Source organism: Phoenix dactylifera, unplaced genomic scaffold, assembly GCF_009389715.1.
Source record: "Phoenix dactylifera cultivar Barhee BC4 unplaced genomic scaffold, palm_55x_up_171113_PBpolish2nd_filt_p 000144F, whole genome shotgun sequence".
In the NCBI taxonomy this organism is placed as follows: Eukaryota; Viridiplantae; Streptophyta; class Magnoliopsida; order Arecales; family Arecaceae; genus Phoenix; species Phoenix dactylifera.
In genome coordinates, this window is record NW_024067699.1 from 430,555 (window position 1) to 456,683 (window position 26,129).

Here is a 26,129-nt window from a genome sequence, read left to right on the forward strand (position 1 = left end):
TATTTTCTTATATACTTTCCTTGTAGAACCGATTTTAGAAATAGTTAACTACTAAATTGCGACCCCTATGTTCTTTTAGAAATGTCAATATGTCACTTTATTTTGGAGCACTATAACGATCATCAATAACCAAATAACCTCTATATGAACTTAAGCTAATTTTTTTCACATAGTTTAAGCTTTTATAAGATTTGTTTACCTCCAGCATGTAAGCTTAACAAAGCATCAATTGGGATTAATTTGTAATGACAATTGTTTTATGCTATTATTTTCATATAATTTTGGAGATTTTCACTATTATTATTACTCTTAATGGCTATATAGAGTCCTATAGGTAGAGTGCATGCAACATAAATTGGAGGGACAAGCCATCCCACTTTCTTGGATGCCCAGAACTCAAGTTGCACAATAAGATGAGTTGCTCATTCGGTTGAGAGCATCCACTTGAGTCTGTATCATGATAAAAAAAAAAAAATCTTTCTTTCCTTCTCTCCCCTACCTCGCCTCCTCTTCTATCACTGCCCACCCTCATTGTCTTTGGCCACTACCTTCCCTTCTCCTTCACCTTCTCTGCTCTCCTCAAGACTTGCATGGCTACCCACCCCCTCCATAAGGGTGATCAAGTCCATGCCCAAGCCCTCTCCATCAATGGTTTCGATATTGATTTCTTCGTCTATAATACCTTTATCTCAATATACATCGAGTGTTGTCAACTTGCAAAATGTTCGATAAAATGCCTATCAAAGATACCTCTCCTTTTTTCAAACTCTCTTCCAACTACAATAAGTGAGCTTTTCTGTAAGATAAATATTGCAACTTAAATTTTACTTCAACATGAGTTGCAATGCAACTTCAACTACAAGGCTCCAAACAACCTCTTAGGGAGTTCTTTTCTTATTTAAGAATAGGTAATCAATTATATGTTTATTTAAAAGATATATGCTCTCATATGCCATAAAATTACTTGATTTGCATATTTATCTTTAAAATATTAAAGTTACATACATGCACCTCCATAAATTTGCAATTCGAATTTATATCCTCATTCATGGTGCATTGAATTTGTTATTTTAACCTAATTCTAGTTGGCTTAAAGTAGATTCAATTTTGTCAGTTGATGACAACTACCGTTATTTCTTGATATGCTTGCTAAACATCTTAATAACTCCAACTAAGAGTTTCATCGATGGGAGAAGCATATTTTATATTTCATACCAATAAAATATACATATTTCTCTCTTTTAGAGGAGTTATGATGCAATTTGAGAAGTATATACAACAATAGATTAAAGTTATAAAATTAACGACTTGTTTTCTTTTGCTCTTGCTCTCCATTGTTGCTTTCAAAATATTCAAGAAGAAAAATGAACTAGACTGAACACCTTGTGTCATGAAACCCTTCTATTTCTTTAAATTTATTGTAAAATCAATTTTTAGGGTTTTTGGTCTTAAAAATTTACTGCTTTAGAAAAAAAAAGTGAACCAAAAGTAAAGGATAGCAAAAGTTTGGTACAAATACTATTTTCGATAGCGATCAATGTCATATTTCACTTGTTTGTGTATAAAAATGGTGCCAAACAAGCCTTAATATAGCAACATTATTTTTTATTGAGAGGAAACCAATCAATAGTAAGCATGCTGAAGTCATATTTCTAAAATAGAATATATATATATATATATATATATATATATCTATATACATATATATATATATATATATATATATGTATATAATATGTATATATATGTATATATATATGTATATATATATGTATATATATATGTATATATATATGTATATATATATGTATATATATATGTATATATATATGTATATACATATATGTATATATATATGTATATATATGTATATACATATATGTATATATATGTATATATATATATATATATATATGTATATACATATATGTATATATATGTATATATATATATATATATATATATATATATATATAATGGTATTTTTGAGAATACTGAGTTCCAAATGCTTTCTATCTAAAATCAATAAAGAACTTGTCAAAATGATAATCAATACCACTGACCTTGATTGACAACATAAATTTTTAGATTATTTATACATCAACTAAATTTTTTTAAAAAAAACTATTGCATGCTATTGCAACTATATATTATCATATTTTTTTTGTTGTTTTTACTGAACCCAATCAGCCCCCTCTGTGCCTAGCACACCTAGATAGCAACCAAAATCCCAAACATGTCATGTGTTCCAAACCCAAATGGACCCAAAACGGAAACCCACCAACCCAACGGGTCCGGTTCATGACGGCATCCAAGATCCAGAACCAATTTAATTCATAATCATATGCCCTCACCTAGCTTCCAGATATCTCTTCACCTAGCTTCCAGATATCATCCCTCTTTGCCCGAGCCGATCGCTATGAAATGGAACAAGACAAGATTCCAGACAAGCGGTTCTGTCCACCTTTCAACACACTCCCCCTACGTGCCACTCCTCCCAACCTCCCTCCTCCCACGTGTCCACACTTTTCTACCACCTTTCTTATTATAACCTCCTCTCTTCCCCATGCCACCGCCTCCATTCGCCTCTCCTCCCCCCATTCTTGTTTGCAGAGTTCTCATACCAAGCTATATATAGATATAGGACTCCCAAGGAGGAAGAAGAACAGGCTGAGGAACAAGTAGAAGAAGAGAGGATCCAATACTCCATCCAACCATGCCGGCTCGCCCTCGTTTCACCTTCGGCCGGACCGAGGATGCCGTCCACCCCGACACCATGCGCGCCGCCCTCTCAGAGTTCATCGGCACGGCCCTCTTTGTATTCGCCGGCGAAGGCTCCGTCCTTTCCCTCGGTACACCAAATTTTGTGACTAAACTGCACGCACCGTCTCTTTACTCCTTAAACAGTGTCTGCATGCATGCATGCATGTCTACTAATTTTAGGTATACTTGGTTGCAGAGAAGCTGTACAGGGACACCTCCACCGCTGGCGGCCTTGTGATGGTTGCCATAGCCCATGCCTTGGCCTTCTTTGTTGCAGTCTCCATCGCCTTCAATACCTCCGGTGGGCACATCAACCCGGCTGTCACCTTCGGTGCCCTTGTCGGCGGCCGGATCTCCGTCATCCGTGCCATCTACTACTGGGTGGCCCAGCTCCTTGGAGCAATCGTAGCTTCACTCCTTCTAAGGCTCACAACAGGAGGCATGGTAATATATGATGGACTTCTAGCTTCCAATCCTAAGTTGGTGCTCGAGCTTAAAATGATACCTTGTGTATTTTGGGACCATGCAGAGGCCGCTGGGGTTCTCACTGGGATCAGGCATTGGAGAGTGGCATGCAGTAGTGCTCGAGATCGTGCTGACGTTCGGGCTGGTCTACACCGTCTACGCCACGGCGATCGACCCGAAGAGAGGACATCTCGGCACCATTGCACCGCTTGCCATAGGCTTCATCGTCGGAGCAAACATCCTCGCCGGCGGCCCATTCGATGGTGCTTCGATGAACCCGGCACGGGCTTTCGGTCCGGCGCTCGTCGGCTGGCGGTGGAGGAGCCACTGGGTGTACTGGCTTGGGCCTTTTGTGGGTGCCGGACTTGCAGGGCTTATCTATGAGTTCCTTGTGATCCCCGCGGAGGCTCCCCATGCTCACCAGCCCTTAGCTCCTGAAGATTACTAGATAGTCCGATCCGAAGTGTGCGAGTTCGTCTGATCCGTTGTTTTGTTTCTGCTTCAGTTGTTTGATCGTGTGTAGTGGTTTGTAGAACGGTATTTCTGGGAACGCCAACCTCCTTCCAATGTCCATGGTTATCATCACTAATGTACTCGCTTTTGTGTGTGAGAGAGCGTGTTCTGTATCGGATGAAGAGCAATGCCATTTTAGAGTTCTGGCCGCTGAGATTAAGCTGGTGCAAAAGATGAATCGGGTGAGGAGGACTAAACATACTTTCTTCTAAATATTTAAGTCTATTCAAATTTAATTACAAGCACCATCATCAATCTATATTCAGCCTCAATAAATTCGTCCGGCATATTCTCTAATTCATATAGGTTATGGACTAATAAATATAGCGTCTTAAGGATTCAAATTTAATTACAATGATCATTCTATGTTCAATGAATTTGTACTGCAGTATTTTTTAATCCATATTGATTATGGGTCGAGTTTGATTATTTAGATTTTTTAATTTTATATAAGTATTTAAGATCTATTCAGTGGGACTAAACACTGTATGAGTCTTTACATAAGATGGGAGAGTTTATATATCGCTGCCTTAACCCATAAAACAAGAGACCCCTGGGCCAGCTTCTCTAACCCAAAGACTGGAACTCCCTCGAAAACTCTTTATGAACAACAATCCGCTCTTTAAAGAAGCTCAAGCCCTTATTCAGGAAAATAAATTTTCTTCATTTCTTTGCAAATCAACCAATAGATCACCATTGCCACCAGGCCCCATGAAGCTCTGACATACCTCATTTCCTTCTCCAAAAGATTCAAAAGGAAGACACCATCACTGGTTGATCTTTAGATTCTAAGAGTTTTCCAAATACTTCGAGCAAATGTACAATTAGAAAATAAATAGTCCAAGGACTTTGACCACCTCCCTTTTCGTGTTAAGATAATCTCTAATATGTTGAGTGTTTCTTCAATAGAAGCCATATAGGAAGGTGATTTAATTATCAAGTACCTTCGTCCACCATACCATCATGAGATCCTTGCTCTGTTGAGACTTTCCAGCATTGCGGAGGTGCTTCTGTGGAAATTAACCACTAACGGCACCTTCTCAATTGATTCTTACTACGGACTCTCAAACAATGGTGGCCTGCGATGTCCCTATTACAAGATCGTGTGGAGGGCTGATATTCCGAAGAAAGTAAGAGTCTTTGTTAGGTTCTCACTCAGAAACAAGATTCAAATGGAGAAGTTCTTGAAACTTGAATATTGTCCGCTCCTTCTGTGGCGGCAATTAAGGTACAGGTACAATGTACTAGCCTAAATCGGATGGTACGAAACATATCCGGTTCGATACCGGTATCCAATATCGATGACATACCGATATTCAGTATACCAAAGAACTCCATGCCGATACTATGCTAGTGTAGCACTGATACGAAGTTCGATATCAAAATAGCAAACTTTGGTGGTAATAACTCTAAATCGGTGAACTATCTCTCTACAAGGCAATCTTTTGTTAGAAGGTTCACAAACTTCAGCTAAGATGGAGATACCAGCCATTGAATTTTCATGATCTCTGGGATACATTGGAGAGCAACAAATCGTAAGCAGTTGTGTAAGCGTGCAGGGAATCAGCTTCCTGCTGCCATTTGTTGGGGAGTCTAATGGGAGAGAAATAAAAGAATTTGTGTTAGAAAGAGTCATTCAATCCTCTACACTTTGATAAGAGCAATCCGCACTTTTCAGTCATGGGGATGCTTAAGTAGAAGGAACTCAGAGGAGCGATTATCTTTTATCTTTGTTTTCTTCCTTCCATCATTGTAAATAGTTTTGCACTCTTTTAATAAATGCTGGTGGAAGCCCAGGCTTCCTCCGTTTCCATCAAAAAGGAAGTCTAGAATGGGATAAAAAAACTAATTATAGGTGAATTAACCAAGATCAAACTCCTACCAGTGGAAAACAATACAATATCCCCGTCCAGATAGCAAGGTCGTGATTAGCTCTGCCAATCTGAGGTTTTAGTTTCTGCACAGGTTTTTTTTTTCTTTTCCTTTTTCTTTTGTCATTGAAGTAAATCAAGATGTATACATGTTGAAATTGTCAAATCTACAATTGATAGCTTTTCCAAAACCTTCGCATTAGGTTACTTCACTTCCCAACAGACCAATAAACTCATGAAAATTAACTTTTAAGGCTTGAGAACTATCCAACTGATCTCTACATGCTTCACAAAACAATAAATTCCACACCTTTTTGATAATCAATTTTTTTTTCTGAAAAATGGCTCCCTTCTTGTTCTTCGTCTTATAGCCAGCAATTGCCTCATAGGTGTAAAGAATACTAAGACCAACCTCCCTTTCATAAAAGCCAGTTGAGCATCCTATCCACTAGTTCAAAAAAATATTGGACCAACTGAGTGGCAAAGACCTTGGAAATAAATTGAAGCCACCATGTAGGAGACCAAATTGGTCTGAAATCTTTTGGAGAAGGCATACCTTCTTTCCTCAATATGAGCACAATAAATGCGTAACTAAATCTCAAAACTTCTAGCTCTTTTCTCTGCCAAGATTCAAACAATGACAAAAGTCATCCTACCATAAGTCCTCTAAAAAGAAAATAGAAGAAAACCATCTAATCTGGATGCTTTATCTAAATCAAGAGCAAAAACCACCTCTTTAATGTCCTCCAAGGAAAATAGGGATATCAATTTATCAAATTCAAAGAATGTTTACTATAAAGTGCCTCCCAATTTAGGTATAAAAACTGGCTTGCATCTTGCCGAAGAAAGCTTGGAAGAACAAAAGTTGCTTTTGAGATATAACATCAATTCAGAAGAAAGTAATGAGATTATGCCTTTTATGAGTGCTAGTTCTCTATGGAAGAAGACTCAGTTCTGACCCAGCTCTTGCAACCAAGAGATTCTAGATTTCTGTTTCCAATATACCTTTTTATAAATTTTCAATACTTCCTCTTTGCACACTTTCCTTTTCTCACTTTCCGAAGGAGCCATGGAAGATCTATCCTATTTGTCCAACAAATCTATGTCCAACAACCTTTTCTTTGATTCAGCTAACAGGAGCTTCGCCTTGCTGCTCACCCTTTAAGTTTATGCTGGATTCTTCAAGGATTCTCAATCCAAGCACCTCCCACATCCTTTTAAGCTCTCACCAAAGTTTAGGACCTCAGGTACTTAGCACCACCTTCCAAACCATCCTCCTGTGTCCACATTTTCTCAAACTAAAATGATCGAACCTCCTCAGGAAGCTTCTAATCTCTAAACCTGTTGATACATGGTCTAAGCAAGGATTCCAGAAAACTTTCTGAACAACCAGGTGGTAGAGAGCTTCCCCAATCTAAAGAAATCGGAAACAGTCCAGAAAAACCAATGAAAAATTCTGTCCCATGTTGCTTCACATAAAAACCCTTCACATCGAAATCAATAAGATCTAGAGTTCTAATGAGGTCTGAGAATTCCCTAGAGTCTGCAAAAGATCTGCTTGTTCACCTTTTTCTCTGACATACCTGTGTGATATAAAAGATTCCTCCAACAATCCAAGGTCCTTGGAAGCTAACATGTGCTTCAAACAACTCAGTCCAAAACTCCTGTCTAGCAGTTGTCTTTAGGACCAAACACCACAATGAAAGACAGGACTCCCTCGAGAGATCAACCATGCTGAGTAAAGCCTGCTCAAGTATTTTTTTAGAGATAAAATCCTTAAGTTCTGGCTCACTAACTTGCCTTCACTTGAGCCCTTTTCTTTTAGAAATCTCGAACAAACAATCCTAGCACAACCAATCAATTATAGGTGATAAGGTGTAACACATGCCACATCCATTAAGTAGCCTACATATGGAGCAAGCCAAGTAGTTGACGCTTGAATCCCATCTTTGATGAGCTCATCTCCTTCCCTAGTCAAGCTAAATTCAGATGGTAGGTTATGGAATGCATAGATTTCTTAGAGAAGCTTATCATCCTATTCACCCTTCTCACACCCAGCAATCAGAAAAGGAAACAGTGGCCTTTCTAGTTGCATTTTTGGACTTTAGAAAAAGTTCATCCAAAATCTACACAAATTTGTGGAATAGATTTTCCAATAGATTTGACCAGTCAATAACACATCCATCGTCTTCCTTTCTTATATTGTGTTTTAAATATGAATTGACTAATTGATGTTGCCTTTCTTGGGCAGTTATGACTAGCTATTCTTAGTTGATCTATAGGTTCGTTAATCTATTTTTGAATCAATCATTTAGTTGAGAGAAGAAAGAAGAAAGAAAGGAAGGAAGGAAAGAATAAAAATGGGAAAGGAAAAAGGAATGAAAGGAGAAGGAAATGGGAAAAAAGAAAGGCAGGAAGGAAGAGAAAAAGAAAAAAAAAGGAAAGAAAGGAAGGGAAAGAAAAGAAAGGAAGGAAGAAAGGAAAAAAGAAAGAAGAAGAAAAAGGAAAGAAAGAAGGGAAAGAAGGAAAAAGGAAAAAGGAAAATAAGGAAAGAAGGAAGAAAGGAAAGAATGAAGACAAGGAAACAAACACAAGGAAATAAAGAAAAGAAAGAAGAAGGGGAGAGAGACTGAGGGTACCTACAAGGATGCTCAACCGGGATAGCTGTTGGGATGGGGTGGGATAGCAGGACGTCCTATTCCATGAAGAAATTGGAACACCTCCATCCTATAGGATCTAAATCTTGCTATTGAGAAGGCCTTAAATAGTATAATCATATCTAACTGTACTCCATTTGCCACTTGACTTTCATATTTTATACCCAAGCAACTATTAAATTCTCAACAAGACTTCAATCCATTGGTTGGCACTCTCTCTCCTCAGAGCTTGAACTTAGGAGAGTTGGACTCGGAATGTCCAAATACTGGACCATATTATCATGTGAATAATGACTCATGCGAAATCTGATGAAAAAATGAGTTTTTCATCACGATAAGATAAGTTACAAAACAAAAGATCACTATATGATAGACCAGACTAGAAGCATATGAAATTACAGGTTGATAGTAACAGAGATATCTGCCATATCATACTAGCAACTACCCTTGACTATTAGTGCAACTTTGCATGTTTTGAAGGAACTCTATTGCATTTCCTTTAAAAACCAAGTCTAGATGAAATTGGCAACTAATTAACTGGTAGTTTGTTAAACAAAGACATTATGGACTAGACACTCCTATTGTTAGAAAAAGACCAAATAATGAACATGACAATCATATCAAATAATCTACGGTGTGTAAAGGGTTTGGACTTGCCTTCAAACCTCACAAATGGTTTCCTTATTAAACAAGTTGTCTGAATCAAGATCAATAGAACATTGGTATTGAGAACCAATGATTAAGTTATTTCATAGTATAACCCACTAAGGGGATATAACCAGTTTCAACAGAGAAAAACGGTCGCAAGGATTGAACCATTAAGGACTGATTACTGATCTTGGTGAAATCTGCCTTGTACTCCATCAGAGAATGATCATTCTATGGTGTGAGCTTCATTATCCAATTGCAGCAGTTGCAAAAGATAATATTTAGAAATATTAAAACTAAAATCCTTTTTCCTTTTCCAATAGTTATTTTGGTTGTTCATAGAACTAATAAACAATGTTAGGAGCGGTAACATTTAATTCACAATTTGGTAGTTTTAAAGGTGGCTTTGCTATAGAGTGACAACTTCTGATAGGAGAAATAGATTTTTTAACTACTAAGAAATCATAGGTTTTCCAGATTTATATATCATTTTGGAATAGTTGAGTATCTTCTTGAGTCTTGACTATCTGGCTAGTTTATTAGACTCATTCTTCATACCAAAAATTTATGTATCGTTTATTGTGTTGCTAACAGGAGATATATGACCTAAGGTTAACATACATGGAGGAGACAATGTGAAAATGAGGATAAAAAAGGTAAGAGGCTGCAAAACCAAAAAGCAAAAAAGAAAAAAAAAAGAAGAAGTACTTTATTTCAAGTTTCATTCCTTCAGAATCACCATTATTAATTGCATGGAGAAAAACAATCTGCTTCCATACATTACAAAGTAACGACAATATATTCAGAAGAAACAATGAGAAAAATGAATGTAGCTTTCTTAATATATTTAATAGCGTTGGGTTTGCCACCCTCAATTGTCATTTGCTAAATCTTATTTTACATTTGCAGGTTACATAATTGTACAACACAAAGAATGAATAATGAGAGAAAAAGGGGTTTGGGCTACCTTGTATAAAATCTGGCAACCCATGGTGCAAGATCAGTATTATCAGGTTCTCTTTTGTTTTTGGAGTAGTACTCAGACCAGTAGGAAGGTGATACTTTATTGGTGAATCCTTTATGATAGATGCAAAATGGCAGCCAATTTTCACCACCATTCATCCTCCTTTTCCTTTCTCTAGGATAAGCCAAAGGAGCCTGGACATACCTATATGTCAAAAAATGAGTTTTTGTTTATTTTATCTTCTGAAATATGGCAACAAATTAAGGTGAATCAGTGATACCTAATACCATCAAGCACAGCATCCCAACAGAAGTGTGTATGGCCAAAGACATGACAAGCTGATCCGTTTCCATTTTTACTGTGTATAGACCTCAATCTGGCCTCCAGAAAGTCTGAGCCTATTATCTTTGGAAGGTTTGGGTAAAAAAGCATCCTTTTCTCTGGACATAAGTCTTGCCTGCATCAACCAATAATGAGCTTAAATTCTGTACAGAAGTTTTTAAAAAATGGGAGAATGCGACGTTCAATATCAACATTAGACCAAATAAGGATGCTGTATGAAATTCATTCTTATTTTCTGAGTGTGCTTTGCATTAAGAAAATAATATGAAGTAACCTTCATCATCTCACATCACTCCATGTTCACTTCTTGTACTTATTATGGTTCCTTTCTGTGCCATGTTAGTTCACCCGTTGATGTGCCTTGTCACCAGCATTGCATATCCATCACTTTGACTCATTATCAGTGCAACCATGTATTCAACTCTTTCATGCTCATGCAACTTCAAGAATTCTCACAACTCATCCCTTGTATTTGGACTCAACAGCTTGGCCAATCACTATAGAAATTTGCTGATAGTTTGTCTGTTATGCCACATTATCCACATACAATTGTCTCTTATTTATCACATATGGCAAAGTCTGAGTTTATAGCCATCATAACTATAAGTAGGAAGTTAGTGATAAGTAGCATTGTATACCATGTTATTGTATGTACATACGAAGACATAATTGTTCAGTTTTTTGTTTTCTAATGCATTTCCCTCCACATGTTTTTTCTTGCCTTATTTCAGCATATCTATGCACATGCAGGGACACGTGCACACACATGAGCATGCACATACACATGCACATGTGAGCGTGCGCACACACTCAGAGAGAGAGAGAGAGAGAGAGTTGATAATATGGTTGCAGGTTGCAGCGGTAGTGTGGTCTCATTTTAATTATACACCATGCAAGGCTTGTTTCCAATCAAACACCTGATCTTCATTTTTTACAACCCAGATCACTCCATATACCGCTTCTATGAACAATATATGCATTATGTAGAAATGCTTAAGATGTCTTTTATAATTATTCAGCATTAAATGGTCCCACTTGGCTTCATTTTTAAACAAGAAAGTCCCCTCACTGTAATTCAGAGTCTGAACTTGATAAGAATTTTCTTTTCTTTACTTTTTTCTTCGTGCAGTCCCTTCAAAGGTGATGTTTAGATGTAAACCTAAGAGTCCTCAAGATGAACTTAGGTTCTAGTGCAAAGGAGTGTGCCTATGAATATTGACATGAGCTTTAGGCAAGTCTAACACAGGAGAAGGAAGGTCAAACAAGTGCGACACAGGCTTAAAGATAGGAAAATGCCAGTTCGTGACAATCAGTTTAAATTGAGGTTGCTCGAAAGAATGGAGAGATTTATGTTAACATCCAAAGAAAAGGTTGGTATGAAGCCAAATGAACGAAGGTTTTGAAATAAAAAAACACGTTCCAAGGACCAAATAAAGGACGACAAGATGGAGTTTAGTATTTTATAGAGCGAATAGGATGAAGGAGATTGCAGAATAAATAGAAGCATAGTTGATGACTTAAAGAGAACAATGGCATCCAGCAAACAGAATTTCAAGGAATTGCAAGAGAGTTCAAACAATGGTAGATTAGCTCTCAGCTCACTCAAATATGACAAGAGTTATATTTAGTCTTAGATTATCAAGGTCCGTTGTTAGAGAGTGCTTTGAAAGTCAGATTCCCAAACCTGGCATGCCATATAATATTTCCTTTTTTAATCTTTGAGAATAGGAGAGAACCCCAACTGCATATAATTACCTGAGCGAAATCCTAGGAATACACCACCCAAGACTCAAACCCAGGACCTCCATGTTTTAAGCGGAGGGGTATGAGACCACTGAGGTAACACTCAGTTCATCGCACGCCACATATATCTCAAGATGCCAATAGTCAGAGAACTTGTGGGGAGGTGGACTAGTGATTCAAGGTAATCTTCCACGAGAATGGAAGAAACGGAAATCATGTAATTGGCAGATAATGCAGTTCTGTCATGAAGGCAAAGATGGACAATTATGAAGAAGCTTTGGTACAATCAAGAGAGGAAGATGCTCAACAAATTATAAATTGTGATTCCTTCTTGAGAATGTGGAATACCTAGCTGGGAAAGAAGCTCAAGAGGATGAAGTACACAAGCTAAAGGATTTTGCAGACAGGTTTATAAGACTCATGCTTAACATTAGGAGTTAGAGGAAGACAAAAGTCCTACCAAGGGCCTGTTTAGATATTCCTACAGGAGTTGGCTGAAATCCAGGAGGCATCGGGCCTCTTGGCCCATCTAGCTTGCATTTTTTAAGAGCTTGTCCAAACCCATCCCAGATTTTAGCCTTTGAGCTGCAAGAAGAGAAAAAAGACCCATGGAAGTCTTTTTTTTTCTTCCCACAGGATTTGAGTCGGGTGGTGTTTGGTTGATACAAGGCAATGCTTAAATGGATAACCTAATCCACAAATAATACCAGATCAACTACATCCAAACAGAGTTGCATGCTTTCTTCCCAATCATGCTTAATAATGAGATAGTTTGCAGGATCTTGTCAACGAACACATACAAGTAATACCTTACTATCTAACCTGTCAAACTTTCTAATAAGTCCTTTTGCATGGTAAGATTAAGTCAATATAACATAAAATTGATTGAACTCCTTCTAAATATTTTCATTATTTCTGGTTCACATTAAATTCATTAGTTAGGCACTCTCTTTCATATGATAGTACTCTCTGGCTTCATACCTAGTTTACCAAGAATTTGACAATATGGCTATTTATCTTTATTCTCTAAACTATATTGAGTGATCTTTTACTAATCCAGCATGTATAATAGCACTTATTTGAGAACTTACCTTGGAAGAAAGTGTGAGAATGTTATTATATGGAAATTGGTCTTATGGACTTCATCGATGGCACTATTGTTCTTCTCATTCATCATATCAAAGTGATGAGCAAGAGCTACATCACTGTTTGATAATTCCGGGGGCCATGTGCATGCATGAAAATCCTTGCAAGCCTACTCATATAATAAAAAGTGAGAATTGTTATTATTTAAGAGATCATGATAATAAAGAAGTCTTAATCATCTCAAACATAAGCCAGCAAAAGGTTGAATGGTTGCAGACAAGGTTGAATGGTTTGAACAATGTCGGAAAATTTATAAGCCAGCAATTTTGTACAAAATAATGTCAAATTATGCTATTAAAAGAATTCCAGCAAACCGTGTAAAGTTGTCAGAGCTCATTAGCTTTTCAGCCCAAGAAGATTTTACAAGAGGTAATGGCGGATTCTCTGTGTGGTTTTAACTGCATGACTGCAACAAATTATATTCTTCTAAATGAAAAGAAAGTAACTACCTCATATAGTAATTGCACCGGTCGCTAAAGCACAAGGGAGGAATTCAACACTTAAGGATCCATATGTAATAATGAGGTAAAAAATAGTTGCAAGCTTTTTTTTAGGGGAAAAATGCCCAAGATGGGTCCTTTTGGTATAATTGAAAGTTTGAAACCTTAATTGCTGATAAGATATTAATGATACAACATCAATACTGAAAATAGAAGCTGTTAAACTTGATGTACAACATTTAGAATCCAAAACAAAAGCCTACTGAAGCATCAAATAGTCTTAAATAAACAACCTTAATAGCACAATACAGTTTTTGATTTGAATAATAATTCAGAAGCATCCAAATCAGCTAATTTCAGTATTTGTACTTTCTATTGTGTCTAGAACAAAATATATGGTCTGTATTTTCAATTTATTTGGCATATAATATGTTTTAGCACACTATCTTTAGTGGTATTGTTTGTTTCCTTATCCACTTGTTACAAAAGGAAGACACATCCAAGACACTTTTTCTTATAAAAATTTGTTTCCGCATATTTCAAATAATGCAAATTATGATCCATGATGTGTGGATCCTCAATTTATAAGGCTTATAGTTGGTTTTACTTTAAAGTATAATGCATATGCAGATGCATGTATATATGTGTATGTATAATCGTATATCCACGTGTGTATAGAGGGAGAGAATTAGGCTAGAATGCTTCTGAGAGGATTTGGCTCCAGATGCTTCCCAATGGAAATTGATGAAGGGCCCCTCAAAATGAAAATCAACACCGTTGGTCGTAATCTAAGATATATAAAGTAGTTAGAAACTAAAAATCATTTATGTTATAGTTCTCTTGCCTATGCATCTAGCCAGTAAAAAATGAATGGTAGCAATACAGCCAATGAGAAAAAGCCCAACATAAACTACATAATATGTAATTTCAAACCATTGATCTTGTTCTTAATATTTTAAAATATATGCAAATAAAATTTTAGCTAATTTGGATATTTCTGAACTATAGATCAAGCTAAAGCATGATTTCAAACTGCTTAAATTGTCAATTTTGTTTTTGCGGATGCATACATAAAAGACCTCACAAATATATGATTTTTTATTTCTAGCATTTTAAATGTCGTAAATCATGATCAATGATGATGATTTTTATTTTGAGAGGCTCCTTTTAAAAATATTACCCAAATGCTCTGAGAAGCAATGCACCGTAACTCTTTATGTATGTATGTACATATGTATGTCTATGTATATGTAATGTGTATGCACAACAAAATCTATGAAATTGAACTCAGTTGCTTCAAATGAAAAGCGCTGGAACAAACTGTTCAAATAGTATAAAGATTAAGAAAATCCAGAACGAATACATGAGATACAAACCAAAGTTCAAACACTTGGTTCCATGACGAACAACTTGGTGGTTCAATTTCAGTTTGTTAGGCCCCAACATAATAAAAGATAAAACTTAATTAGAAAAGTCATAAATATCAACTTAAAGTACATGGTACTGTTTGGAACTTCTGACTATATAGTTTTAGTGGTATGATACTAGCATAGATGCATAGCTAAGGTGTCTACATGTCAATTTGTCCTCAGTTATTTCACTTTGAAGTCTAAGAAACCAAATAGCAGTTTTTATACTGCAAAATACATAATATATCTATATGTGTGTATAGATTTTAAAAATGCATCCACTGATCGACCAAGTTAATTATTTTTTGGTTAAAGGACCAAGTTAATTATTTTTTATTTAAAGGACCAAGTTAGTTATTCAATTTAACTTTCTGTTAATGAAATTGGAAATGTAGGGTAGACCAGCGGAGAAGGAGAGGTCAACAAACAATATCAGCTGTCCATCATTTTCATTGTTTAAGCAATGATAGGCGTAAAGTAATTTACTGAGATATATTCTACTTTGATGGTCTCAATTCTTTGGTATTGTGATTCATATTTGCAAAGGAAACAGGAAAAAAAAGTCAGTGAATTCTTAAGAAGCATGAAGGGTTCATTCTAGGATCAATAATGTCATAGTCCATTTATAAATTATCCAGTTAATAACCAGTTTTGTGATTATTCACTTGTCAAAGAACTTGTCGATTTAATTTTTATGTTGGCAAGGATATTTAAGGTTTTGAAACTGCTTGAATAAGGTAAAATGGGATGCAGTCAAGGTCGAGCAGAATGGAAAGTCAAGATTAAGCAAATACGGGAAATTGAATAAGTTGCATTCAGATTTGGTTGATCTGAACTTGGATAAATTTAAGCTCAAAAGGTCATGACTCACAAAATGGACAGCATCTGTATCATGCTTGAGGTGCTAAGGATTCTTTTTGGTTGATCTATAGGTTTATAAATTGAAATGTTGATTGACCAATGCTGATTTCAGATCTGTTAGTGTGTCCGGCATATAGGCTGTGGGTTCAGGTTGTTTTAATGAGACTTGACAGTTTAGGATAGCAAAATTAGGTTACTTAATAAAAGTAATAATAGCTTAATCTGTGAAGAGTAATCAATATTATCATGTCATCCAAAACCTTTTCAATACAGAAGAAAGTGAATCACCATCTCAAGTGAAGGGATCCGAACACCAGTTACATCCTTCTCTCTATCAAAACTCTGCAAAGCAATTACACTAACATCAGAAAATAGAAAATAGATAAATTTGACAAATTGAAAGGTGGCAGAGGGGTGATATGGAATTATTTACCTTGTGGTACCACGAGAATAAAGGAATAATTCCCAAACCATTGACATTTCTTGGGCTGGTTTCTACTCCTAGTTCAGCACATACATCAAGCAAGGCTCTCAACTTCTCCAGTGAATTAATCTGAAACAAAATCAATACTTCACATTCAGTCAATTCAACAATGGTGCAAATCATATATCACAAAATTGTGCATTCCCCAACAGTCCAACTCTAGGGGGCATCTGATAAGTTAGATTGGCAAGCACCCACAGGAACAACTTGCCAGCCCAGGTCCCAGGTAACCACTTACAATGAAAAGTAAGAGAAAAAACGCTTTGGCATTTATTTTTTGGACATTTCAAAGAAACAAGGAACCTTACATAGTTCCCTCCTTCCCTTCGGCACCAGAGGTCATGGTTCCCAGGCACATAGAAGACACTACCGAACCTATGCTTCAACTCAGACATGGTGACCACAAAGTTCTTGTATGTTTCCGCAACATCCCCAGCAACAATGAGGATATCATTCCTGTACCACACAGTTGACAAGCGCCTAACCCATGCCATGTTCTCTGCATAGTCCGTATGCAAGTCCGAGATGACATAGACCTTCAGAGAACCAGTGTCCTTCTGACCATGATACAAACAGTTTGTGGGCAACATCTGCTGCCTACAAAAAATGCCAACCCTTCTATTTCTGATACGTTGTTTCAAAACCATGGAATCACAGATACCACTGGGGCAACTCGATTTGCGCAGGAAGCCTAAGTGAGAAGGCAGAAACCCCATGATGGCAGCTACCATTTGCGGCACCAAACAGTGGAACACTAACTGGGTTGGTTGGAATCAGAAGTACCAGCTAGTGAAAGATCTACCTGCTTGGAGAATTAAATGGGGAGAATTAGTATTTCTGCAGCCAGTTGCTCTTCTCAGACTGTAGAATTGACAGCTAATGCAAGAAGAACTACAGACTGAAAAAGGAAGGCACTTCTGCAGAGAATTTTTGGAAGGCATACCAAAAAGGAACTTGCAAAGACTGCAAAGGAAAGCAAAGAATTTTGCTTTTGTCCCTCTCCCTATCCTGTTACCATCATTTTACCGGAAAGTTTTGAGGCCAATGACTTGGAGAACGCCAAAATTATAGCGGTGTGTTTTATAGGGAGAACAATCTTGCTGAAATGAGAAACAAAAGAACACCTGGTCAGAATCCTATGGCAAACAGGGATTGCGACTGCTGGGAGCCACCTGAATGCCAGATATAACAATAGAATTTGACCGTTTGTGGCTGGTTCCTCTACAGAATGTGGAATTTGGAACAAGCAATGCTACACAAACCCTGAGACGAGATGGAAGCTGGGAACAGTGCTTGTTCAGGGATGAGCAAACACATCTGTGGCAGTCACCATCAATATCCAGGCCCTATGCTCCAACTTCTTGGTAATGATGCTCTTCACCATCTTTCCTTGATACAATAAATCCACTAGATAATGGCCGCATGATATGTCCTCCAAGCAAGGAATTCACTTAAACATGAGTTTAAGAAGCAATAATACGATCGTAGTCGACCAATTATTGGGATCCATGGCTTCGAACTTTGAATGTTGAATCCCATTGACACCGTACAAGAGCATAAGTTTCTGATAAGCATAGATCCAAGCTCAGATACAACTTAAGCTGCTAAAATTTTAATGTCGCTGCCGATACAAGCAATTACAAAAGAAGCAGGGCTCATTATTAAGAATTAAGCGCTCAGCCACTAATATCGAATTCATTCTAGAAAAATTGCCTTCAACATTGAGAATCCCACAAAACAAAGCAGCAGAAAACCTGTTCATTGAAAAACAGGGAGAGCCCAGAATACCTCTCATCAATTTATTTATTTATTTGATCAATTATTGGATCACTTCACAATGCAGATCTTTATGACAGAAGCAGCTCCAATGCGGTGCAGTGCAACGACGGCTTCCCCTGGTTTGCACAGCCGCCTCTTCACTGCCGCGTTGAGTGCAGCCTCCAAGATGACCTCCGTAGACTCCGAGTCCGTTGCCTTGGCCGAACCCTCGGCCAGCAGAGGTACCAGCCCCCTGTAGATGAGGCTATGCCTCGCCGGTGCCCCATCGCTGACAGTCCAATCAAATGAATCTGTTGTCAAACTTGGGACTATCACTGATATGATCGGGACTGCCGGACGATACTTGGCCACCAGCTTTGCAGTAGTCCCTCCACGAGTCAAGACCACAATCAATGATGCATTCGCCTTGTTTGCAGTACGGACAGCCGATGATGCAAGGCTCTCTAATGGGCTCATAGGCAGAGGAGCAGTCTGTATCATCCCCTTGTATATGGCACCACAGTCAAGGGTGGACTCTGCCTCAACACAGATCTTCGCCATGATCTTCACTGCCATCTCAGGATAAGCTCCAGCAGCGCTCTCACCACTAAGCATGACGCAGTCAGTGCCATCAAGAACAGCATTGGCAACGTCAGTGGCTTCGGCACGAGTTGGGCGCGGGGACTTGATCATCGATTCAAGCATCTGGGTTGCAGTGACAACAGGCTTGCCTACAAGATTGCATTTGTAGATCATCATCTTCTGAGCAAGGAAGATTTTCTCGATGGGAATCTCCATCCCAAGGTCACCCCGAGCAACCATGAAAGCATTAGTCTCCTTCAGGATTTCATCAAAGTTCATCACACCTTCCTGGTTCTCAACCTTCAAATCCACCACAAACAACATAAAATTAGAAAAAGGTATTATTCATTGTAAGCAAGATTTTGCATAGGTCAAATTTCAGAAGCTAATATGGAGGTAAGTAGAGTCAAGTAGCACATTAAGACTCTAAACAAAGAAATTGTTAGCAAAAGTGCAAAGTAAATAGCATGCCAAGATACTGAAGCTAGTCAACGGTCAAACAAACCTTTGACATCAGTACTATATTCTTTGCATGAGGCCCAAGAAACTCTCGAACATTAACAAGATCAGACCCTTTGCGCACAAATGAGAGCGCAATCATATCAATATTGTTTGGCACACCCCATCCCATGATGTCTTCCTTGTCCTTCTCCGTCAATGTGGGAAGATCCACAACAACACCTGGCAGATTGACATTCTTTCTTTCACCTAAAAGAGCAGTGTTTTCGCACCGGCACCTCACAGTCCCACCATCTGGGTCGCATGAGAGGACAGTCAGGGTTATAGTACCATCTGCACACAAGATGGTACTTCCAGGCTCTAGGTCTTGAGGGAGTTTCTTGTAACTCATACTAATCATGTTCTCATCACCCTTGATGCTGTAATCAGTGGTCACTGTGATTTCCTGACCCTCATTCAGTCGAATAGGCTTCCCATCCTTCAAGAAACCAGTGCGAATCTCAGGTCCCTGCAACAATAAAACCAAAAGAGTAAGAGGAGCAGGTAGATATTGCAAGCAGATGCAAGAACAACCACCAGCACAACCTGTAGTCCAGTAACATGTAGATCCAAGATTCATCAAGCTAAAATCTGGTGAATATTTATAATGTCTTGTGACCATGTTCTCTCTGAAATTTCATGTGACCTACAAGAGCACTGATCTTCTGGAAACCATGTCCATAATAGGGCACGAGTACTACTATATTTGGAGAATAGGAAGTTCCTTAAAACATACATCAAGTTCCTTTTATACTGTTAATGTGCGAAATGATTGCAAGAACATTCATGATAAGTTAAGAATTTAATTACTACACAGAGTACAATTTCTTCTAGTAAATTCAGCATGGAAACAAGATAAAGCATTATGTCTTAGTGAAAATTTATGGTTCAGAAATTCAAGAACATCTAGATGTACCGAGCAAACAGAAAAGACATGAAGTCATGGAGATATAAGTAAATCTGTAACAAATTTTGAGTTCAAATCTGCAACATACATCGGTGCAGTTCACTCATTATCAAAGAACAAGATATTTATCCAATGCATCTGCAGTGAAGTATGACCTCAGAGGATATGTTAAAAAGAAAATGATCGCATCTCCAAAGGTCCAAATAATGGTATCCATCACACTACACCTAGGGCATATGAGACATTCTAATGCATATCAGCAGCATAAAATACTTCAGTTTGGCCTTTTCGGTAATTCCGTAAAACAAATAAAACAATTTAGCCTAGCATATGAGACATTCTAATGCATATCAGCAGCATAAAATACTTCAGTTTGGCCTTTTTGGTATTACAAATAAAACACACTTTTCTAAATGAAAATTTGTCATTTCTTCTCTGTCTAGAGGAACATTATTGGTTCAATAAGCTTAAACTATACAAACGACAACAGAGATTTCACTACCTGACAACTGGTATTCCAGATGATATGTCAGAGCCCTCATTTGCCCTGTCATCTTAGCCATAAAATTAGCACCAATTTGCATAGGGTTGATGTGAGGATTGAAAGATGCTCATAAGGTATTCTCAGAACTTGATGGGCCAGAAATGCAATGCATATCGAAACCCATATTGATCGGGTAAAGCTTAATGGAGCAGGTCAAGATTTAGAGAGACAAGGAATAACATAGACGGAGATTAAATAGGGATCAAACATAACTGTTTCACTCCAGAAATGAAGACATGTATTGCTGAACCAACAGCAATGTAATTTCATCACTTACAAAGCTCAAATACCATTGACTTATCCAACCATTTTACAATTTAAAGGAAAGCAAAACTTGGACCAAAAGCTAAAATTATGATTATTTGCAATAAATATTTTTAAGACCACATTTCCTCAGAGCACATCTCTGGATGCTAGCTAGCTAGGCAGCTAGAGTTAATTTCACTATTTTATCAGAAGATCATCGCTTTTTAATGACCTAAGACTTTTGAACCATATAATTGCATCAGTTCACATTTTTTTTCCTACTAGCTTTTAAAAGAAAAAACTTGTGCACAGGACAGTCACTTTAAAACTACATATGTTCTTCACTAAAAAAACAAAAAAAAAACTACATATCTTATAATTTTGATTGGATAGAACTTCAAATGGTCTTACATCTTTGTATTAAACTGTATAGTAAAAAAAATTACTTAATCTACAAAGTACACAATGGTTAGTTATTTTAATAAGTATAAATTTTCTATGAAGCATAGTGGACATAGCTAGCAAAATTTACACATATCAGTCAGCATCTATATAAATGTTTAAGCATAAATTAGTTAACAAACTTTTACATATAATGAATGAATATTTTACATCTTTAAACACACTAATGTACGTGTATATGCGCAAGGTGTACATATGTGTGCCTGTATGCATATTCAGTGCCAGTACAGGAAAGGTAGTGAAGTTATGTTTACTACATACTTTCTGAAGTCAAGCAATTACAATGAATTGGTGTAATATTAACACAATGCATTGCTTTTTTCAGCAACAGTGGTAAATCCTATTATAGAATAGTACAATCCAGTCAATCATGTGCTTCAGAAAGAATCAAGCTTTAGAACATTTACAAACAACAGAGTATGAGTTTAAATATACAAACTGCAAGTAGTGATACTATCAACCTTCTGGCTTTCTCTAATCTAGATCTTGTACATATATGATTAAACAAAGGTACTCCATGTTTCAACTTTTCAGATTTCATTAACTTTGTATAAAAATCTTCTGAAAATGGTAATCAGATTGCAAGAAAATCTAAATCCAGAACATTAGTTATTTCTGTATCACCATCCTTTCCCACAAAATATTGTTCTGGCTGTAAATTATTCTCTTATTCTTCTCTTTTCTCCCAATCTTTCTTAGTCCCTAATGTTTTATAGTTTCTTTAATCATTGATAGGTATTTTTCCCACTTCACTTTTGTAGTTCCTACCTTGTCCAGTGTTCTCATATACCTCACTTTCCTATCAAAACCCAGGCTTACCTGAGCATGCACTAGTAAAATGGATGCACATTAACAATTTTTTAATGAGATCAGTGTCTTTTAACACCTTCAACCGAGCATTGTTGCACAGTAGCATCTGTGCTTGAAAGGTCCCACATTTCTGATAAAAAGATCATATTTTTAAACAAACTTGTAATGATACACATGTTTTATGTACCATGTGGTGACCATTTAACGTTGCTGATTTCTTCACTATCTCCTTTATCTGGACTACCTACCTGGTTTTATTTGGTGGCATGCAATTGGCGAAAGTTCTAGAAGTTCCATTAGAGTACGTTCCCAGTAAATTTTGATTAAGGGATTTTGGTGAAAAGGAACATGTTTGTAGGACATCATAACAAAAGCTTAAATGAAATCACCATCGACCTCCCTTCAAATGATGCAGTTTCCTTTTGGTTGATATCACTTCCTAAGTAGAAGGCCAAAATGTTACCATATACCGTCTTCTACTTGGACTTTTATGACCATGTTTGAACATGAATAGCTGTCATTGTTGACTTGTCTGACCACCAACACTTTATTTGACTAAATCAACCAAAATTTATAAAGTTAACTTTCAATACATGCAAGACCCAAAACTGGATCTTGCTTTCAAGTACTTACTTCTTTAGAACTTTCTTGAGCACATTCCAGTAATTGCATGCAACCAAATATAAAGCTTATGTATCATAGACCACTTAAGCATTTAAAAACCTTCCATGTTCACTTCCAAAGAGCCTGACTGGCAATCAAAATGCAAAAGGAAGAAAAGCAGAAGTTGGCCAGTCAGAACTTTATGGAACCTAAATACTGCATACTAGAAAATTGTTGGAATTTGACAAAAATTCTTCTTTTCACTATTTTTCTTTTCTTAGTAAAGATTGAACAGATTTTGACCTACATTGCCCCTGGTCATGGACCCAACCTCTTGCCTGAATTTTTAAAATCTGATTTTTTTTTTTTTTAATTAAGAGATGAGTTAAAAAGATACTTATTTTCAAGATACCACTGAATATAACAACCTATCGGACAGCATGCTCAGAAAGCATGATAAATTGTAGAACAAAATGGGAGAAGTAACAAATTATATTGATTGAAACATAATTAGGAAGCTACACAAGGAGACCAATGTGGATGAGATGATCAACAAAAAGAACAAACAGTGAATTTGCAAAAGTAAGCTAGGATAAAAATACAGGTTCCACCAAAATTTGCCATACTAGTTGGTACCGATGCGTACCGACTGAACCGTGCTAGTACCAAATCAGTATGCAGCACGGAGGGCAATACCAACATTTAGTATGCCTAACCGGATGCCGGGCCGGATGTACTAACACTATAATAAGATAGTCCACTAATGTGCACTAGCAAGACCTTTAAAGATAATTTCTAAAAATAGTGCACTTATGGTGTATCCAGCAAAATCCACACATAACACTAGTGCCATGCTATCCCTTGACTGGTGGGAAATTTTGTGATACACATCGTTTTTAGGATAACCTTTCATCTATTGCAAAGCATACATTATGCAGTAATCATATACATGTTTCATCACAAAGCCTAATAGTTGTATTAAAGAAATGGAAGAAGTCAAGTAGGCAAGGATATCGTCCTTCAAGTTCAAGCCAATTCGTTTTAGCCAAATTCTTACTAATAGAGAAGGCAGGCTAACATGAATTGAGTAGAACGTAGAACACTAAAAGGGTTATGGAGAATGATAAGAGGATATGTAACAAACAATAGGAAAAGGAGCTAAAATTGCAGTCGTAGAGGTTGGGCCTACCCTCTAAGCATATGATTCAAAAAGAATTAGACAAAGGTAAGATAAAAGAATTTCTGGTAAAAGCTGACAGGTACCCACAACTCAACAGACAAAGTACATTACATGGTCCATTTTAGGTATTGGTGGCTTATGCATTCAGCGACTTTGCAGTGGACATTCGCAAAATGGGAATTGTCAGATTGGATGAAATACAGAACAAACATATGTCTGTTGAATTCCATCCTTCCTTCTCCTTCTGGAGCTGTCAAAAGAGAATCCACTGTATCTTGATCAAGGATTGCCAAACCGCCTTGATTGTGCACATTATAATAGCATAAACCAACCTTTACAGATATCTCCATTCGGAATTAAACAATTGCAAGTTAAATCATCAAATTAAGAAGACCTTCACCTTGGGATAAAGAAAAACTTCGATCTCTTTTTCTGAGGCAATAACTCATCAGCAACTATTTTGGGCTTAAACACTGTCAAAGGTCGTTTTATTATGAGTAAGAACTTCATTTGGTGGACTGTGGCTAAGAACTTCATTTGGTGGACTGTGGCTGTCAGATGTTGCAAAACCAGATCTTATATTTGGGGTTTCAAGGAATTATAAAGAAAAATATATATCTTTTTCTGAGACACTGGCATTTTTCCCAATTATAACAAGAACGTCGCATGAATAAGAAATTTAGATTAATTGGAGGTAAAATTGTTTTATATATGAGGAGGTGCCCCTTGTTGTTACATGTCACAGCTAATCTCAGTCAGTCTACAACTATATATTTCGACTTCAATTGCTATATGAAATGATTGATAGAAATCGACATATGAATTATAAATCAGGAGGCCCTTATGCAACATGATTTCTTTCTACTTCGTAACATATTTTTTGCACACTTCCTAACACTATTTGGACGAAACATTATGTAAAAAATTTTAAAAAAAAACGATCTTCCTTCAACAAACAAGCAGAAGACGACAAAGAATAAACACCAAATCGTAATAATTTAATCAAATAACTACAGTATCATCATCACCGTGTTTGAGAAAGATGGAACACCAACTGATACCAAACACAATGCACCAAACGATATCTCGAACAAAAAGACGATCACCACGCAACACAATTCAGTTCCTTTAAAAAAACAAGTCTTGTCACAGAATCTACCTCAAAATCAAATATACCAATCACATCAAAACGGTGATTAATAAAATTTAGAGAGACAGAGAAAAGGGAGACCTTGGTGTCGAGCATGACGGCGCAGAGGATCTGGGTGTTTTGCATGGCGGTGCGGAGGTTGTTGAGAGTCTCCTGGTGATACTCGTGGCTGCCGTGGGAGAAGTTGAAGCGGGCGACGTTCATCCCCGCCCGCAGCAGCTTCTCCAGCATCGGCACCGACCGCGACGCCGGTCCGAGCGTGCACACGATCTTCGTCTTCGGCACCCGCCCATCGCTCGGCAGCTCCTTCAATATCCCCTCTATATCTATGTTCGCCATCCTAACCTCTTCTTTCCCCCTCGCTCTCTCCTTCTCTCTCTCAACAGCCCCCCAAATAAAAGAAAACAAAATCCAAAAAAAGTCGTAAAAAGAGTGGGATCCAAGAAATGAGATTAGAATCTAACAATTAAAACGACAAAAAATCTCTCCCTTCTCTAATTTTTATAGGAAATGGGATGCCTTGCGGCTGGGGTTTGACCGGTGGGATCTGCGTTCCCTTCGATTCTATGAGCCCGGATTTCGATGGAATTCGTACATCCGCCCACAGAACCACGGAAGATGGGGGTACATTCGGTGGATTGGCTGGTGCAATCTCAGCCGCTGTATCGATGAACTCCTGCACCGAGACGCGAGAAAGATGGATCTGGCGAAACAGCGGCCAGGGCTGCTGCCAGTGTGCGTCCTATGGGCGCAGCTGAAATTGGAAGCGAAAAGATTTCGAGCGGTTTCGGCCGCTGTCACCTCCTCAAAAAGATACACGGTTTTGTGCTGCCGGTCTTCCATGGCACGCTGGGGCTGCGTCTTAAAAACCAGTTTTTTGTAGACTGATGATGTTCGTGGACCGCTGGAACGGGAGGGGTAGATTCACCTTGATGGCCAGAACAATGTACATTGTTGCGGTTGGTGTAGTAATCTTAGGATGCTGCAAACCAAGGAGGAATTGCTTACAAACGATGCTTGAGCTTAATAATATTATATTATATTATATAATTAATATATGAAAATATAAATATTTGTATATTT

The 26,129-nt window shown here is 37.5% G+C and overlaps 3 protein-coding genes across 4 annotated transcripts; 1 reads left to right on the forward strand and 2 right to left on the reverse strand.

Annotated features, from left to right (window-relative positions):
* The first annotated feature begins 2,056 nt into the window (after positions 1-2,056).
* On the forward strand, positions 2,057-3,888 carry LOC103714795 (aquaporin TIP3-1-like). The gene is made up of 3 exons (XM_008802208.3): positions 2,057-2,852; positions 2,960-3,207; positions 3,293-3,888. Exons 1-3 carry the CDS (start codon positions 2,717-2,719, stop codon positions 3,674-3,676), a joined length of 768 nt encoding a protein of 255 aa, XP_008800430.2. The 5' UTR covers positions 2,057-2,716; the 3' UTR covers positions 3,677-3,888.
* A 5,723-nt stretch (positions 3,889-9,611) lies between these two features.
* LOC120103995 (acyl-carrier-protein phosphodiesterase PptH-like) lies at positions 9,612-17,652 on the reverse strand. 2 transcript variants are annotated; one of them, XM_039116912.1, is made up of 7 exons: positions 17,250-17,652; positions 16,615-17,108; positions 16,256-16,375; positions 16,111-16,164; positions 13,058-13,221; positions 10,162-10,338; positions 9,612-10,085 (listed from the first exon to the last, which is right to left on the reverse strand). In XM_039116912.1, exons 2-7 carry the CDS (start codon positions 17,035-17,037, stop codon positions 9,881-9,883), a joined length of 1,143 nt encoding a protein of 380 aa, XP_038972840.1. In that variant the 5' UTR covers positions 17,038-17,108; positions 17,250-17,652; the 3' UTR covers positions 9,612-9,880. The 2 variants fall into 2 exon arrangements, with proteins under 2 accessions (XP_038972840.1, XP_038972841.1); XM_039116913.1 differs by having other exon boundaries at positions 9,893-10,075.
* A 231-nt stretch (positions 17,653-17,883) lies between these two features.
* On the reverse strand, positions 17,884-25,875 carry LOC120104943 (pyruvate kinase, cytosolic isozyme-like). The gene is made up of 3 exons (XM_039116911.1): positions 25,128-25,875; positions 19,152-19,613; positions 17,884-18,946 (listed from the first exon to the last, which is right to left on the reverse strand). Exons 1-3 carry the CDS (start codon positions 25,383-25,385, stop codon positions 18,134-18,136), a joined length of 1,533 nt encoding a protein of 510 aa, XP_038972839.1. The 5' UTR covers positions 25,386-25,875; the 3' UTR covers positions 17,884-18,133.
* Between the last annotated feature and the right edge of the window lie 254 nt (positions 25,876-26,129).

What these genes read in the sequence shown, in the direction of transcription:
- LOC103714795 (XM_008802208.3), top strand. Translation starts at nt 2,717, where the DNA reads ATGCCGGCTCGCCCTCGTTTCACCTTCGGCCGGACCGAGGATGCCGTC. An exon ending in AGGCTCCGTCCTTTCCCTCG is followed by an intron (nt 2,853 to 2,959) that starts GTACACCAAATT and finishes ACTTGGTTGCAG; the next exon opens with AGAAGCTGTACAGGGACACC. An exon ending in GGCTCACAACAGGAGGCATG is followed by an intron (nt 3,208 to 3,292) that starts GTAATATATGAT and finishes GGGACCATGCAG; the next exon opens with AGGCCGCTGGGGTTCTCACT.
- LOC120104943 (XM_039116911.1), bottom strand. Translation starts at nt 25,385, where the DNA reads ATGGCGAACATAGATATAGAGGGGATATTGAAGGAGCTGCCGAGCGAT. An exon ending in CCGTCATGCTCGACACCAAG is followed by an intron (nt 19,614 to 25,127) that starts GTCTCCCTTTTC and finishes TTATTGTTGCAG; the next exon opens with GGACCTGAGATTCGCACTGG. An exon ending in ATATAGTACTGATGTCAAAG is followed by an intron (nt 18,947 to 19,151) that starts GTTTGTTTGACC and finishes GTGGATTTGAAG; the next exon opens with GTTGAGAACCAGGAAGGTGT.
- LOC120103995 (XM_039116912.1), bottom strand. Translation starts at nt 17,037, where the DNA reads ATGGTAGCTGCCATCATGGGGTTTCTGCCTTCTCACTTAGGCTTCCTG. An exon ending in TTCTCACACTTTCTTCCAAG is followed by an intron (nt 10,339 to 13,057) that starts GTAAGTTCTCAA and finishes TGGTTGATGCAG; the next exon opens with GCAAGACTTATGTCCAGAGA. An exon ending in GCTGTGCTTGATGGTATTAG is followed by an intron (nt 10,086 to 10,161) that starts GTATCACTGATT and finishes TTTGACATATAG; the next exon opens with GTATGTCCAGGCTCCTTTGG.